This window comes from Periplaneta americana, chromosome 2 (genome assembly GCF_040183065.1).
Source record: "Periplaneta americana isolate PAMFEO1 chromosome 2, P.americana_PAMFEO1_priV1, whole genome shotgun sequence".
Taxonomy (NCBI): Eukaryota; Metazoa; Arthropoda; class Insecta; order Blattodea; family Blattidae; genus Periplaneta; species Periplaneta americana.
In genome coordinates, this window is record NC_091118.1 from 64,284,646 (window position 1) to 64,300,569 (window position 15,924).

General features: G+C 34.5%; 1 protein-coding gene across 4 annotated transcripts in view; it reads right to left on the reverse strand.

Moving 5' to 3' along the window:
• Positions 1-15,924, reverse strand: part of Klp31E (kinesin-like protein 31E) — a 517,900-nt gene that overhangs the window by 143,901 nt on the left and 358,075 nt on the right. For 3 of the 4 annotated variants that reach the window (XM_069817889.1, XM_069817887.1, XM_069817890.1), the window contains exons 15-20: positions 11,930-12,053; positions 10,937-11,138; positions 7,583-7,744; positions 7,158-7,291; positions 3,584-3,829; positions 1,127-1,279 (exon numbers count right to left, since the gene is read on the reverse strand). In XM_069817889.1, the coding sequence (XP_069673990.1) occupies positions 1,127-1,279; positions 3,584-3,829; positions 7,158-7,291; positions 7,583-7,744; positions 10,937-11,138; positions 11,930-12,053 (1,021 nt within the window). The remainder of the gene's footprint in view (positions 1-1,126; positions 1,280-3,583; positions 3,830-7,157; positions 7,292-7,582; positions 7,745-10,936; positions 11,139-11,929; positions 12,054-15,924) is intronic. The other variant, XM_069817888.1, reaches the window with a different exon arrangement.

A 15,924-nucleotide genomic window follows, 5' to 3' on the forward strand; every position in this document is an offset into this window, starting at 1 on the left:
GGAAATTATCGTCAATTACGAGGAAGCTACCGAGATTGGAACAAACTTTATTAGGACTTTTTTGTTCAAAATTACGATATTTACCATCTATAAAAATTTCGGTATATACAGAGTGAGACTGGAGGAAAGGTACATGGTTTGAGGGATGATAATATTGATGATTCTGAACAAAGACGTTTATATGAACATAATCCTATTCTTAACGGTTTCGGATAAAACTAATGGAAACAATGAGGACTGGGGAAAGTGCAGGTGATAGTAAATTAATACACTGTCACCTTATGTTCTGTTTAATTGTGTACTTTTCCTTTAGAGAACATGTTCAGAAAGTCCACCATCAACTTCAATGCACTTTGCAGCTCTTGTAGACAGCTGCTGTGTTGCTGATCTTAGCTGATTCGGACATTCCTTTACTTGAGCACAAGCATGTAAAATGCGAGTGAGAAGTTCCTCTCCTTTTCCACTTTATGCCTGCAGACTTCGCTCTTCAGTCAACCCCACACATAGTAATCCAATGTAGTAATGTCTGGTGACCTCAGTGGCCAAGAAAAGACTCCATTGCGACCGATCCAACATGCAGGATACATTTCATTAATTATACTACAACCTAATGTCGTTTTGGTTGCATCCGCATGTGAGTGTTGATAAAGGACATGAGACTGACACCAGTGAAACAGCTGTATGTCAGATACTGTTAAGAACAGAGCGTATGTTCATATAACTTTTTTTGTTTAGAATCACCAATATTATCATCTCTTACACCATGTACCTTCCCTCCTGACTCACTCTGTATATACTGTATTTGAAAAGTCCTCCCATTAAATTCATTAGGGGTATTACCCTGACACATACTTTCAGAACATATAGAAAAAAAGTCTCCAACTGGAAAGGGTTAAAATTACATCTTCTCTAAAAATACCTATGCTCACGAAAGATACACATAGAAGTAATTATTTCACATACAATTACAAGTAAGCATCTAATTTCATATAGAGTAAAGCTAAAATATCTAAATCATACTTATCCTAATGTACGAGAAATACTTACAACACAGTACAACAGCCACTTGAAGGCTATACAACACATATAAACTAACAGGTACGACCTGTGACGGTAGTTTACTCACATGGACCCTGGTTTGCCCAGAAGGGAGCCTTGAGCGACATTTACAGTGCGGCGATTGAGTCTGGGGGATGTGGACTCCTGTCTGTCATATACTTTTCGTGCTGCCACAGGTGATGGCTTTAGCTGGTCTGGCCTACTCGCTACCAGAGTTCTGCTGCAATGACAAATTACACCGCTTTCAGAAATTTGTATAGAAATAAGAACTGCATTAGTCACTTTTCGTCTACAGAGTTCATAATATTTAAATGTTCGCTATGTATTGTATTGTATTTATTAACATTCCATGGTATTCATACATGCTTACAGCTAGAATATGGAACAAGTCAAAAAACTTAATACTATTATAAAATCTTAATTTATAGTCACAGTCTAGATGAAATATATATAGACGAGATTTACAATATAGTCTACTAGTACAACACGAAGTTTTAGTATCAATTTCATGAAGTGTTACTGAATGTCATGAATTCACCTACAGAACAGAAGGCGTGAGAAATTAGATACTTCTTTAATTTGGCCCTAAATAATTATATGTTTTGAGTTTCATTTTTTATATCGATAGGGAGGCTATTAAAAATTTTTACTGCCATATAACAAACTCCTTTTTGATAGCATGATAGACTTGCCGATGGAGTATGAAAGTCATTTTTTTGACGTGTATTTATGCTATGAACTGTGGAATTAGTTACAAAGTTTTCATGATTACATACGAGGAAGATTATTAATGAAAAGATATACTGACAAGCCATGCCTAGATTTGGCACCTACTATTATTCTAATTACTCTTTTTTGTAATAGAAATATATTGTTACTATCTGTGGAATTTCCCCAGAATATTATTCCAAAATTCATTACCGAGTGGAAGTATGCAAAGTATATTGTTTTTAAGGTATTGATATTTACTATCTTTTGAATAGATCTAATAGCAAAACAAGCTGAATTTAGTTTGGGGGTAATTTCTTTAATATGATTTTTCCAATTTAACACATTATCGATTTTTAAGCCAAGAAATTTGGTTGTTGTTGTTTCTAATAGGGATCTATTATTAATTATTGCGCTAGAAATTTACGACGTTCAATTTGGACAGGATTTAAATTGAATTATGTTAGTTTTGTTACAATTTAATACTAATTTATTGACTGAGAACCAGTCACATATTTTGAAGAGAATTTCCTCTGTTGAAGATTGGAATGTGTTGGAGTTATTGGCTGTAATTACTATACTTGTGTCATCTGCAAATAATATGGAATGACCTACATCTTTTATTAGGGGGGGCAAGATCATTTATAAACACTAGAAAAAGTAGGGGAAATATTGATCCTTGAGGAATTCCATTATTAATAGTTCCCCATGTCGATGCAGATTTCATAGTTGTATTGATTTCAACTTTCTGTTTCCTATCTATGAGATACGAATGAAACCATTGGTGTGCAACACCTTTAATTCCATAATAATCTAATTTATGTAGCAGCATTTTATGATTTATACAGTCAAGGCCTTTTACGTCTCAGCTAAGTGACTGGGAACAGCTGTTGAAAAATGTATGTTACTTCACAAAAAAGATTCTGCTAGTCATTCTTGAAGTGAGTTTATTCTAAGATATCGAGCAGTTAGGCCCATTTAACATTAGAAGGACGGATTCTTCAATTCGATTCTAAAGCTTTTATTACTGTCACTTCTGTCTTATGATTGGTGGCTGAATTATTTTTATGTTGAAGAGAACTTAAACTTGAAACTTTAAGACCTGTTACGGTCTTAGTGAGCATTAAAATATGTTAAATTATAGCCAAGATATGTAAACTCATTTACTATTTCTATTAATTTGTTGTTTAAGCAAATTTTGCTTGGAGCCGGGTATTTCCCATGAAATGCCACGACTTTTTTTTTTTTTTTTTCAATATTGATTTCTATGTCGTATCTTGCACTGATCATATTTAGATTATGCACTGAATATTGAAGCTCATCTTCATTGCATGCAACTAGGGATATGAAAGCAGGCAACGTTTTAATAATAATAATAATAATAATAATAATAATAATAATAATAATAACAACAATAACAATAATAACAAAAATAATAACAATAATAATAACAACAATAATACTTAGCACAGTTTGGAACATTCATACTACTGACTTAGCACACTTCGGGAAAAACTGTGAAATTATAATGGGAATAACACAGAACATAACACCGTTTAGAAAGTTTCAAGTGTATTCCTACATAGATGTATGGGAAACAATAACGTTAACCTATAAAATAAAAAATTGTTTATAAATGACTTAGCACCATTTGGAAAATCACTCTTCATTTAAGTTGCATGGTGAGTGTGGGACTTCATGGTTATGATTGAAGGTGATTCTTGTAAGGAGTAAAAATGAACGATTATTACATTATACATGGGAAATGGCACTGTATATTAAAGCAGAAACTCATGCTGGTGAAGAACGAACTCACTTGAGTGAACCTGGTGCACTAGGAACCCTCACGATTCCTGAGGCTAGTGGTGGTGGCATCAGGTTCGAATCCGCCATCTCTTCCTGAGCACTGGGACCACTTGGGAGTTCTGTAATTGTCAGTCTGTCCTGGAGCGCTGTTGATGATATAATGGGATACAGCAGTTCCTCTGGCAATGCTGTACGGCGCCGGATTTTATGTGAAGTTGTAAGATCTGTTGGTCGTACATTGCCATTTCCATTGCAACTGGAAATAAATGATGAGGGATGTTGATCACAAATTATTTCATAAAATTAACAATTACACTTATTTATACTATATTCTCTTTCAGAACATGAATTTGGACAGAATTTCATAACTCCTCAATACAACAATAATCCTGATATAACAATACAATTTCATAGTCCTCAGAAATTGTTGTATCGAGGTTCAACTGCAGTAAGATGGTTTCTGAATAAGCATTAGAGTAACAGTATTATTACAGTATATAACTAAATATTACTTTTTAATAATGTGAACGTAAGTTCCAACTAGAAAATAACACACTTTAAATATGTTTGAATATGTATTGGTTTTGTAATTTTATTTAATTTTTGTTATGTTCCATTTAGTACAAAACAGTTATTTATAGGAACAGCCCCCGAACATGAGCTTGCTCAAATGGGTGTGCTACGTCCATAATATGTATTTACTTGTACTGTATATAGCAATAAGTATTAATTACATTATTAATGTACAGGCCATGACCGTTTGGCCAAACACTTGCATAGAATTGGAATATATCAGTCCCCTAACTGCCCATTGTGCAACTCAAACCAAGAAATGGATTCGGAACACCTCAAAATCTGTGCTTCAGTGGCTGACCATGATAATATCTTTGAAAAATATTGGAGTCCAAGAGGTCAAATAACTTTATTGTCAAACGTCTGGCATTAGAAAACAACAACATTATTAATGTACAAACACTGCAATTTCTAATACGTGTAATTTAGACTTCTGGGGGCTATCCCACAAAGGTATGGTGTTGTACATTTAAGTAAACTCTCTAGTAAGTAGTAGTACAAATACTGGAGTTTCTGTTCCAAAAAGAGTTTTCTACAGTTGTTCTTTATCACTACATACTTACAAATTACCAGTGAAGTTTCATTATTGTGATCCACAAAAGGACTAATATTTGTAACTTACTAGTGAATTGTCAAGTATTCTCCACCAATGAAAGAAGACTAATACATATATGTACTAATGTTATTTATATATATGGTATTTATTTCATAATATTAAGATATATTTTGATGAATATGTGGTCTAGAATATCTTTTCTTGGTTCCATTTCCTTCAAAAGAAACAATTTCATCTCCTTTGACATCACTTCAATACGTAATTTTGCAGTGTTTGCAATTTCGTAACAATTAAGTCTGGCAGGTGAAGATCATTATTAGCAGCATCTATTGGCTAACATGGGAAACTACAGCACAGCATTAAGCTAGGTGCTCACTTACCGGAAAAAATTTGTTTGCCGCGTTCGGATTTTTATTCTTTGCATAATTTTAAAAGGAGCATCGCCCACTTGGCCATATCGCCTTTGTCCACATAACCGGATACCATTCAGAATTCTGGCCAGATAATTCTAAATGAATTTCCGTACCGTACAAGTTCAAAATGAAGAATATCATGGCCATGTCTTGGCAAATATATCGATTGTAAGGCCTCCAAACAGAGTAATATTGAAGGTATAATGAAATGGATGACGCGAAGCTTATTTTATTAAGTCCAACAGTATGAAGAGCTTTATAATTATTTTATTAAATTAGAATTATAGCAATGTAATATGTAGAGAGAACATATGGGATGAGATTGTGAAAATACTAAATTAAGCAGGCATGTCCTTCATAATTTATTTAAGCTATTCATTTTATTTCCAGGTTCAACTCAGAACATTACAATGAAATAATGAGCTCTAGCGGTAAATTGCAACACTATTTGATGATTAAATCGGAAATGCGGAGAAATGAGTGATACTATAATAGAAATCCGAACACAATGAACAAATTTTTTTCTGGTAAGTGAGCGCCTATCTTAATGCGGGAATCGTAGAAGAACATGATGATAATAAAAAGGAACTAAATTTTTCATTATCAAAGACGTAAATTAAAGCAAGTAACAATGCAGGATTGCGAAATTCATAGAAATATTACAGCACTATGAATCTTTGCTGTGTAACCTTCCTTAAAATAGAAATTACGATTAAGGGGACAAACATAACCTAATTCGACGAATGAAATATGAAAATAAACAGCTGCTTTATGTTATGACGTAGTATGAATATGGATATCACTTGTAGAGATTCATTAGTAATGTTGTTGTTGTTGTTTTCTAATGCCAGGAGTTTGACAATAAAGTCATTTGACCTCTTGCACTCCAATATTTTTCAAAGATATTATCATGACCAGCCACTGAAGCACAGATTTTGAGGTGTTCCGAATCCATTTCTTGGTTTGAGTTGCACAATGGACAGTTAGGGGACTGATATATTCCAATTCTATGCAGGTGTTTGGCCAAACAATCATGGCCTGTTGCCAATCTAAATGCAGCTACAGACGATTTTCGTGGTAAATCGGGAATTAACTGTGGATTTTTATGCAGAGAGTTCCATTTTTTCCCTTGGGATTGTGTTATCAAATTTTGTTTGTTGAAGTCTAAGTATGTAGATTTAATAAATCTTTTTACAGAGTAATACGTAGATTTAGTAACAGGTCTGTAAGTAGCAGTGCTGCCCTTCTTTGCTAAAGCATCCGTATTCTCGTTTCCCAGGATTCCACAATGGGATGGTATCCATTGGAATACAATTCTTTTATTGAGTGATATCAATTGAGAGAGCATTTTAGTTATTTCTGCTGTTTGAGATGAAGGTGTGTGTTTAGAGACTATTGATAGAATAGCTGCTTTGGAGTCTGACAATATAACTGCATTCCTAAATTTACTGATGTGGCATAGAAGATTCCTGAGACTTTCACTTATTGCAATGATTTCTCCATCAAAACTTGCTGTTCCATACCCAAGAGATCTATAAAGTGAGAAGAGACAGCACGTAACACCTGCACCGGCACCTTGTTCTCTGGAGATCAAGAATCCATCAGTGTATAAATGAAGCCAGTTTTGTGGAGGGTATCTAATATTAATTGTCTCTAAAGACAATTGTTTTAGTATTTCAGTGTTTACTTCTGATTTCAATATTTCTTCTGTTAAATTTAGATTATATTCCATATTTAATAGAGTTAAAGGGTTTGGTTTAATTTGTAGGTTTTCTTTTAAATTCGGGATATTGATTTTCTGTTTTAATTCTTGAACAATGGATATGAAACTTTTTTGAGTTTTCAATCTACAGAGAGGACTGTATGAATGCCAATTGTTTCCTGGTAATCATTAGTAATGTACAAGACACTTTAATTCTTTCGTGGAACAGACAGATACAACTCCACACTTTACAACAACTTTCATAAGTACCTTGAAATGTACAACACTATACTTTTGTGAAATAGGCTCCTGTTGGTCTCTATGAAAAGTAATAACTTACGTTTCAGTAGGAGAGTTGGATCTGGATGAGTTTGCAGAGCTGCCTGAAGAAAGTGCTTGTTGAATGTCTTCAACTGTTCTCTCATTCAACAGATGTTCCAACAGCTGTTGTTGGGTGCTGTTCTGCTGTTTTAGCTGGTAATCAACAAAATAAGAACACGTGTTGAATAAGTGAAACTGGAAATCTGAAATAACCCATGAAGTGCTGAAATAAGATGACAAATATTTAATGGTAAAGGTTTATATGGATTAACTTGTATTAACAATGCAATAGGACATTATTCAATACTTCACAGCAGGATATGGAAGAAAAGGGTGGAGATACCACAACCAGTAAACAAGTGAGAAAAATATATTAATGCTGTGGTCGGAAATACTATAAAGAAAGTGTTATAGGAATAAGCAAATCAACCTGATTGAAGTTACCTCATTCAGCTTCGCTTCCATCTCCTTAACAGCAAGCTCCTTTTGGGCTGCAGAGTAACTTTGGTTGATGGTCATATTGTATAGTTTCTCGACCAGATACCTTGAGTCTACTTCTGTCAGTCCCTGCACCACACCGGCCACATCCATTGTGTCGAAGTTCTCCTGCAAATGAGAAATAATCGCACAAGTGTGAAGAGTTATCGCAAAAGAATACAAATAATCAAGGTTAGTAGGGGCCACTATAGACAGTTCACAGTATCTTTAGAGAGAGTCAAAATAAATTCCAGCTAGTCAGTTTCTGTTTCCCTTTTGGTTAAGAACTTAAGAGTAGCACAATTTAACACAGTGGTTCCCAAAGTGGGGGTCGTGCAAAGAGCTGAGGGGGATTGCGAGGCGATTTACAAAATAAAACAAAAATCATATTTTTTTTTGTTGGTTATTTAATGACGCTGTATCAACGACGAGTTTATTTAATGTCGATGAGATTGGTGGAAGCGAGATGGTATTTGGCGAGATGAAGCCAAGGATTCGCCAAAAATTACCTGGCATTCACCTTACAGTTAGGGAAAATCTCGGAAAAACCCAACCAGGTAATCAGCCCAAGTGGGGATCGAACCCATACCTGAGCGCAACTTCAGTCCGGCAGGCAAGCGCCTTCACCGACTGAGCCACACCGGTGGCAAAAATCGTCTTATTAACATACATTTATATTGCATTTAGAAACGTAAACAACATTGAACATAAAAAAAAATGTTTCAGTAGTTATAAAGTAAAAAGTAATAAAATACGACAAATGAGTTTTTTTTAACCCTGGAATTGTTACAGGGATAACCTGTTACCCCATATCATATGTATCCATTATGAGTGTGAAGTTTATGTATCCTTTCCAGGGCTAAGAAAGTTAGAGATTGACCAGATATTAAAAAAAGAGGATCTGGTGAGGCATATTAAATCCTTGAGGCTTGGTTGGCTGGGTCATGTAGAAAGGATTCAAAATGATAGGACACCAAAATACTGTTGAACAATGGAATAATAGGACTCAGAAAGAAAGGAAGGCCAAGGAAAAGATGGTTGCAAGATGTGAAAATGGGTTTGAAGAGTATAGGAGTTAGAAGATGGAAAGAATTAGCACAGGAGAGAAGTGATTGGTCGAGGATTGTGAGGGAAGCCAAAGCCCATCCAGGGCTGTAATGCTATGGAAAAAGAAGAAATGCGTCTGTTTTTAAGAAACTAGCTTCTCAAATCTGAATTCTATATTCACATACTGTTATCATTTTCAATTTATTGCTTTTATTTTGATGGCAATCATAGACTAGAAACTTATTCTGCATAAATACCAATTTGCAAATACTATTAAAAATTTAGTAGCTTCTTCTGCAAGCTCGAGATATTCTTGCATTCTTTACAGTCAAAACTTGTTTGGACTCTGCGAGAGAAAAAAAAAAAAAAAAAAAAAAAGTAGCTGGAGATCGAGAAGTCCTAGGTTCAAACCCAGTTGCAATTACGGTACATTTAATTTGTGTACATTTCATTTTCCAAAGTAGGCCTGGCAATGTTTGAATGCTTTATTAATTGGTTACAAATGCTACTGTGTAACATCTGATGAGAAACAACTGACGATCAGCACAAACAGTTGAAAGTAACGTTAAAAATACTAGTATTAAAATAACTTTTCATATGCTACTATGTAACAGTCTATTTTTTTATGCTTACCTAGTATTAAAAGATTTACTTTTAAGAATGGCTGTCTAAAAATGAACTTTATGACGTCTAGTGATTGATGTTATAAGCAAAAATCTCAACAGCTCTTCTATTGTCCAGCCACAACTTCTACTTCCAGCTGCACAGGATTCTGTCAATTAACCCTCTTAAGATGTCCTATAGCATCTAAAAGTAGTAACAATGTAAAAATGCTTCTGTTACGTCATCAATCTCAACTTTTGTATCTCTGTGTTGTAGAAGTCTGCTGCAACCAGTGTGTGTGACAGCCATCTGCACCTCTCTATTGATCCTGTGCTATGACAAATGTCTCAATTCCGGTGGGGAATATGTTGAAACATAGCTTAACATTTGGTGTATTTGTTACAATAAATATGTCAATGAAATTGGTTTTCTTTCTGTAAACTGCTCCACGTAAACTTACTTTCTGGACTGCCTCATATGTAAATATATATCATAGTTTTCCAGAAATTGGCCAGTTGGTATCTCGCATGTATTTCCAATCCTTATTCAGGTGGTAGCAAACCAATTTATTGAGCATACGAGGTTCTTTCCATTAATTTAATTTATTTCCTTTGTCGAATAGGAAGAAAACTGTCCGAATAATATATTCTTTTCATCTCTTAATTTATCAAGGAACATGATGTGAAGATAGTTCACGCCATAAAAATGAAACACAGAAATGCTGAATACCGTATTTGTTTGTGACATTCTCTACCTTCTTCGTAATTAAATTAATGGCAAATTAAGTAATACTTAAAACTGATTTTAGTATTGTAACACTATTTTTTTTTCGCAATATTCTAAAACAGAAATTGTCAATATGAATGCTTTCACTTGAAAAATAAGCTAATCATGACAAATTAAGTATGTATCCAATGTCTACCTACTTCACTTTACGTCATTCGGATTTCACATATTGCAGATAGATGGCTGGACTGTGATCCATTTTCAAGTTGTACATCACTTTGGCGGGCCATGCTGTACATGATGCGTATCTATGGGGAGTTATATCGTGTACTAGGGTGAGTGTATGTGTAAGTGTTCGTGTAAGTGCTGTGTATGAAATGAGTGATGATGATGATGATGATGATGATGATGATGATGATGATGACGATGAAGGGAGAAGGCGAAACCCGTTGCCAGCACGTAAAACTGTGTTATGAAACAATTACTAAGACTTGTCATTTGTCATCCGTATATTGGTAAATTGTTACTTGTCACTAGTACCTTTTATGCATTAGGCCCCAGTAATCAGTCCAAGAGAGAATCGAACCCAAGTCTGAGCACAGCTTCGGATCAGCAGACAAACATACTATACTAGTGGCTGTGACCAGTTCTAGAGATGTTAAAAATGACTGGATATTTTTAGGAGAGACTTTGTACATAAACCTCTTTGATGTGTATAGCCTGAAGGAACAATAAACTAATAAATAACGAAAATTTTCATTTCACTACCTAGTTAAAACGCCCAAAAGCTATATCGTAACATAGTCAATGAGAAAACTTTAAATCTATGTATGTATGTATGTATGTATGTATGTATGTATGTATGTATGTATGTATGTATGTATGTATGTATGTATGTATGTATGTATGTATGTACGTACCGGTATGTATGTATGTATGTCATACCTTGCTGTCTTCAATCTGCATGATATTTTGTTGAGACTCCGCAATGCTCTCTTGCACATAATCAATGTTGGCTTTCATGCTCTCAATTTGATCTTCCAAGTCCCGAATGACAGAAGAGTCCTGTCGACTGATGAGAGCATGGTCTCTTCTGCGCATTAGCTGGTCAAGAGACCTTCCCAGCTCCTCTCGCTGTTGTAACTGCCTGCATATCATACCATAACAAGAAACATTACAACATTTGTTTTAAATTATAACCATAGCTACAACATATGAATCGCTCCATGCAGAAAGGGCTTCAGTCACAAATTTTGGAAAAACGAGATATCGATGGAAATCATATCTTTATGGATGGTTCCATCAGCCTGTGCAGAAAGATATTCAGTCCAATGCTTGGAAAGACAGAAACTGAAGCGTCAGGCTCAGAGTTCTATGCAGAAAGGAATACAAAGTACAGACAGTTTTCCTTAGTTTTCTCAAAACCAGGTCTAATGGACTGAAGACCTTTCTGCATGGAGCGATTCATATATTACAGCTGTTGCAAGCAAAGAACAGACTTCTGACTTATGACAGTTCTGTAACATATATATTTTAATTCCCTTCTACTCATTGCCAGGGTGACCAGATGGAAGAAATGGAATGGAGGACGAGTGAAAATGGAGGACATTTCACCAAAAAGGATAAAGGGCAATTCTACGATGTCCTCATGTAATGACACTATTTTCACATTTAAAATGTTGCTTAAGGACTATTTTTCCTTTATGATGTTGTTCTGGTAACATAAGTCAATTCTAAATGTAAAAAAAAGCAAACTTATTAAAATATTATGCTAGTTATGAGCATTACATGTATGTACACACTACATAACTAAAACCTATTAACGAGGGTCATATTATGGTAGATAATTCAGGATTTTGGATAAATTTTTCTTCAACTTCTCCAACAAGGAAGCAGGAATGCAGATTGACAGAACTAGTTTAATCTGAAGTACATTACCTCTCCATGTCTCTCTCCATTGACGCAACCATCTGCTTACTGAGAGCTATCTTGTTGATGTTCTTTTCGAGCTGCTGCCATCTATGTTTCACCTCCTTAGGTGTCACACTCAGGCGTTTAGATGCTGTTGAAGAAATAAGCAAAGTGAAAGTAAATATACAAAAGTTTAGTAATGTAATCTTTTTACATATAAAAAGGCTGTATCTCATGCCACTGATGTAATAATTGTTTTATAGAGTTTTATTTTCACAGAAATTTGTTTCAATTGTTTCCCTACTGTCGCTATGGCAAAAACAATAATACAAGTGATTCTACAGAGAGTTTTTTTTAAATTCATACCAGAAAATAATTGTTTTGTCTTTAGAAGTGCGAATTGTTCTTCTTCAGTGTTACTACAGTGTGATCGAGAAGTCTCTCCACAGTGCCTGTGTAGCCGAGAATCCACTAGGCAGAGAATTCAATTGACAGCACTAGCCGCTAAGCATATGTTGTTGTTTTCTAATGCCAGGCATTTGACAATAAAGTCATTTGACCTCTTGCACTCCAATATTTTTCAAAGATAATATTGTCATGTTTAGCCACTGACGCACAGATTTTGAGATGTTCTGAATCCATTTCTTGATTTGAGTTGAACAATGGACAGTTAGGAGACTGATATATTCCAATTCTATGCAGGTGTTTGGCCAAACAGTCATGGCCTGTTGCCAATCTAAATGTAGCTACAGACGATTTGCGTGGTAAATCGGGAATCAACTGCAGAGAGTTCCATTTTTTCCCTTGAGATTGTGTTATTAAATTTTGTTTGTTGAAGTCTAAGTATGTAGATTTAATAAATCTTTTTACAGAGTAATACGTAGATTTAGTAACAGGTCTGTAAGTAGCAGTGCTGCCCTTCTTTACTAAAGCATCCGCATTCTCGTTATCCAGGATTCCACAATGGGATGGTATCCATTGGAATACAATTATTTTATTGCGCGTTATTAGTTGAGAGAGCATTTTATTTATTTCTGCTGTTTGAGATGAAGGTGTGTGTCTAGAGACTATTGATAGAATAGCTGCTTTGGAGTCTGACAATATAACTGCATTTTTAAATTTATTGATGTGGCAGAGAAGATTCCTGAGACTTTCACTTATTGCAATGATTTCTCCATCAAAACTTGTTGTTCCATATCCAAGAGATCTATAAAGTGAGAAGAGACAGCACGTAACACCTGCACCGGCACGGCTAAGCATATGATGGACTGGGGATGTGAGGTTGTCAAACCGGAATGAATGGGGGAGTGCCAGCTTTCTACAGGGTTGTATTGTAGGGTTACTAGAACTAACAGAGCTGCAGAAGGACTTTTCGATCGCACTATATAAATTAATGTAATTAATTAACTGGCATGCTCAATATCTTATCAGAATGAAAAAGATATCACTGCCAAAACCATGAAATTTCTTAAAATAACCAGAGTAATAAATAAGGTTTCAAAACCTTCCAAGTCCAGAAAGGAATAAGATTAAAAATATATAACACTACTGCATGGATGCAAGACCTGCAGAAAAAAAAAAATGAATCTCGCATCACTGTAACAGAACTGAAATTCAGGGGGCGGAAAGCAAACTATACACAGCAGGATCACAAAACAAACGCTGTAATATTTCGGAACTTAAAGTTGAACCAGTTCTTGACAAAAATCCACCATTACAGGAATAAATGGAGACTACATGTCGAAAGAATATTATCTAAAGAGAAGTTTCCCAATTTAATTTTAAAACACCATCCAACAGGAAAATGAAGCCAAAGTCGTATTAGAACAGTAATCAGCAACCAGTGCTCTTTGTGCAAGAATGCTCTCCGCTGCATCTGGGCAGTTTGCAAGAGCAGATCCAAAGACATTCGAGGGAAAGATAGACTACTATGGCTAAGCATTGCAGCACTTCTGTCACCAGTCTTTTGCTATGAGGTTACATACTCTATTCTGCACCGAGTGAAAATGGTATTTACGTTTTATATTTGCTAACCTTTCTTGGTTGTAGAAATAAGATAATAGCATGGAATATAAAGTTAAATATAAGGAAGATATGTTTTAAGGAATTGAGAAACAGTTAAGGCATGTAATTACTAATCTTTATTGCAGATATTAATGTATAGCCTATGGTATAATTTTAATGCCGTCACATGACATACACAATCCTATTACCTAGAGTATATTTACGGCTTTTAAGGAACACAGAGGTTCATTGCTGCCCTCACATAACCTCGCCATCAGTCCCTATCCTATGCAAGATTAATCCAGTCTCTATCATCATATCCCACCTTCCTCAAATCCACTTCAATATTATCCTCCCTTCTGCATTTCGGCCTCCCCAAAGATCTTTTTCCCTCCGGCCTCCCAACAAACACTCTATATGCATTTCTGGAATCACCCATATGTGCTACATGCCCTGCCCATCTCAAACGTCTGGATTTAATGTTCCTAATTATGTTAGGTAAATAATATAACGATAGTAGTTCCTGGAAACAAATTGTTGAGAAGGCCAAGACATTCAATTTTGAAGTTGTAGTGCCTTAAGAAGAAGAAGAAGAAGAAGAAGAAGAAGAAGAAGAAGAAGAAGAAGAAGGAAGAAGAAGAAGGAGAAGACGAAGAAGAAATAATACAATGCGTGCAGTTCTGTGTTGTGTAACTTCTCCATTCTCCTATAACTTCTTCCCTCTTAGCCCCAAATATCAAAACTACCCCTTAATAATTCCAAATAATAAATATAATTCCATCTTCCAAAATTTAATATCCACGAAATAGCTATTAATAAACAAACATCCCCAATTCGATTAGATAATGCAGTAATTATAACCTGCATTATAAGACTTAACATTTTGATAATAAATAACTAAACAGTAAGAAACTGGAGTATACTCGTACTAAATAATTTTCCATTGAATGTTAATGTGCGTTCATAAGTTCATAGCGTTTCTCTACAACCAAATGTTTAATACAATATTAATTCTGAAAACCAAATTATGAGATCACAGATGAAGTATGGACAACCAGGATTTATTTTTCGTAATTCAAGAAATATTTTAAGGATGAACATGTTTTAAAATTACTTTATAACAGTTTAATAAACAGGAAATTTGAATATAAAAATAATTAATTACCGTATAAAGAAACAAATTCAGAAGCGTTTCTTTCAATAGGCCTATGTGTATTTTAAGAAAATAAATATGGTAGTAATTAATAACAATTCTTACTTGTGTAATGCATTATTCAATAACCTATTGGTAGAAGATTGTTGGTTGAACAATTATTCTTACATAAAATTGTTAATAGTGTAATTATTATTTATGTGTAAGGAACTATTAAATCTTATTAATTTTAATGCAGTGAAAACAAATTGAAGAAATATAAAATTATTCCATATTGAATCTTTCGTAAACTACGTTTAACGCTTGAATATATATAATTGATTAAATGGCGATCTTATTTGTGTTAATTATGTAAGCATGTGTGGCTTACAGCTGTTTCGGTGCTACTTGACACCATTCTCAGAGCCTACTAGAACTCGCATATTGCATGTTTCCATTTTTAATAAAAAATATCGGTAAAAAGATGCTCACTTTCAATTCAAATGTGTAACTTGTTTTTAATTCCCTATCTCTTAAAAATAACCTTCCGAATTTTGGCTTATCATTACAACGCTATAGAAACTTGCTTTATGAACTTTCGTGCAAGCCATCTCATTAAAATTTATGATTTTACGTAGGTATAATGCTTCGCTTTATTCTCAGACTTAATGAGTATTTTGTTTTGCATTATACAGCACAATTACACATAGTGGGATATATTCCTGTTGTTTCGCAAAATAAATAAATATAATTTTACAGTGCTCAATCTTAATAGAGTTTAAATTCATTCACTTCTTGCATTACCCTGATTGTATGGTACACGAAAGTTACTGCAAATACAAGGCTTTTAAAGTCAATTGTAAAAGGGTTAAAATCAAGCGAATGA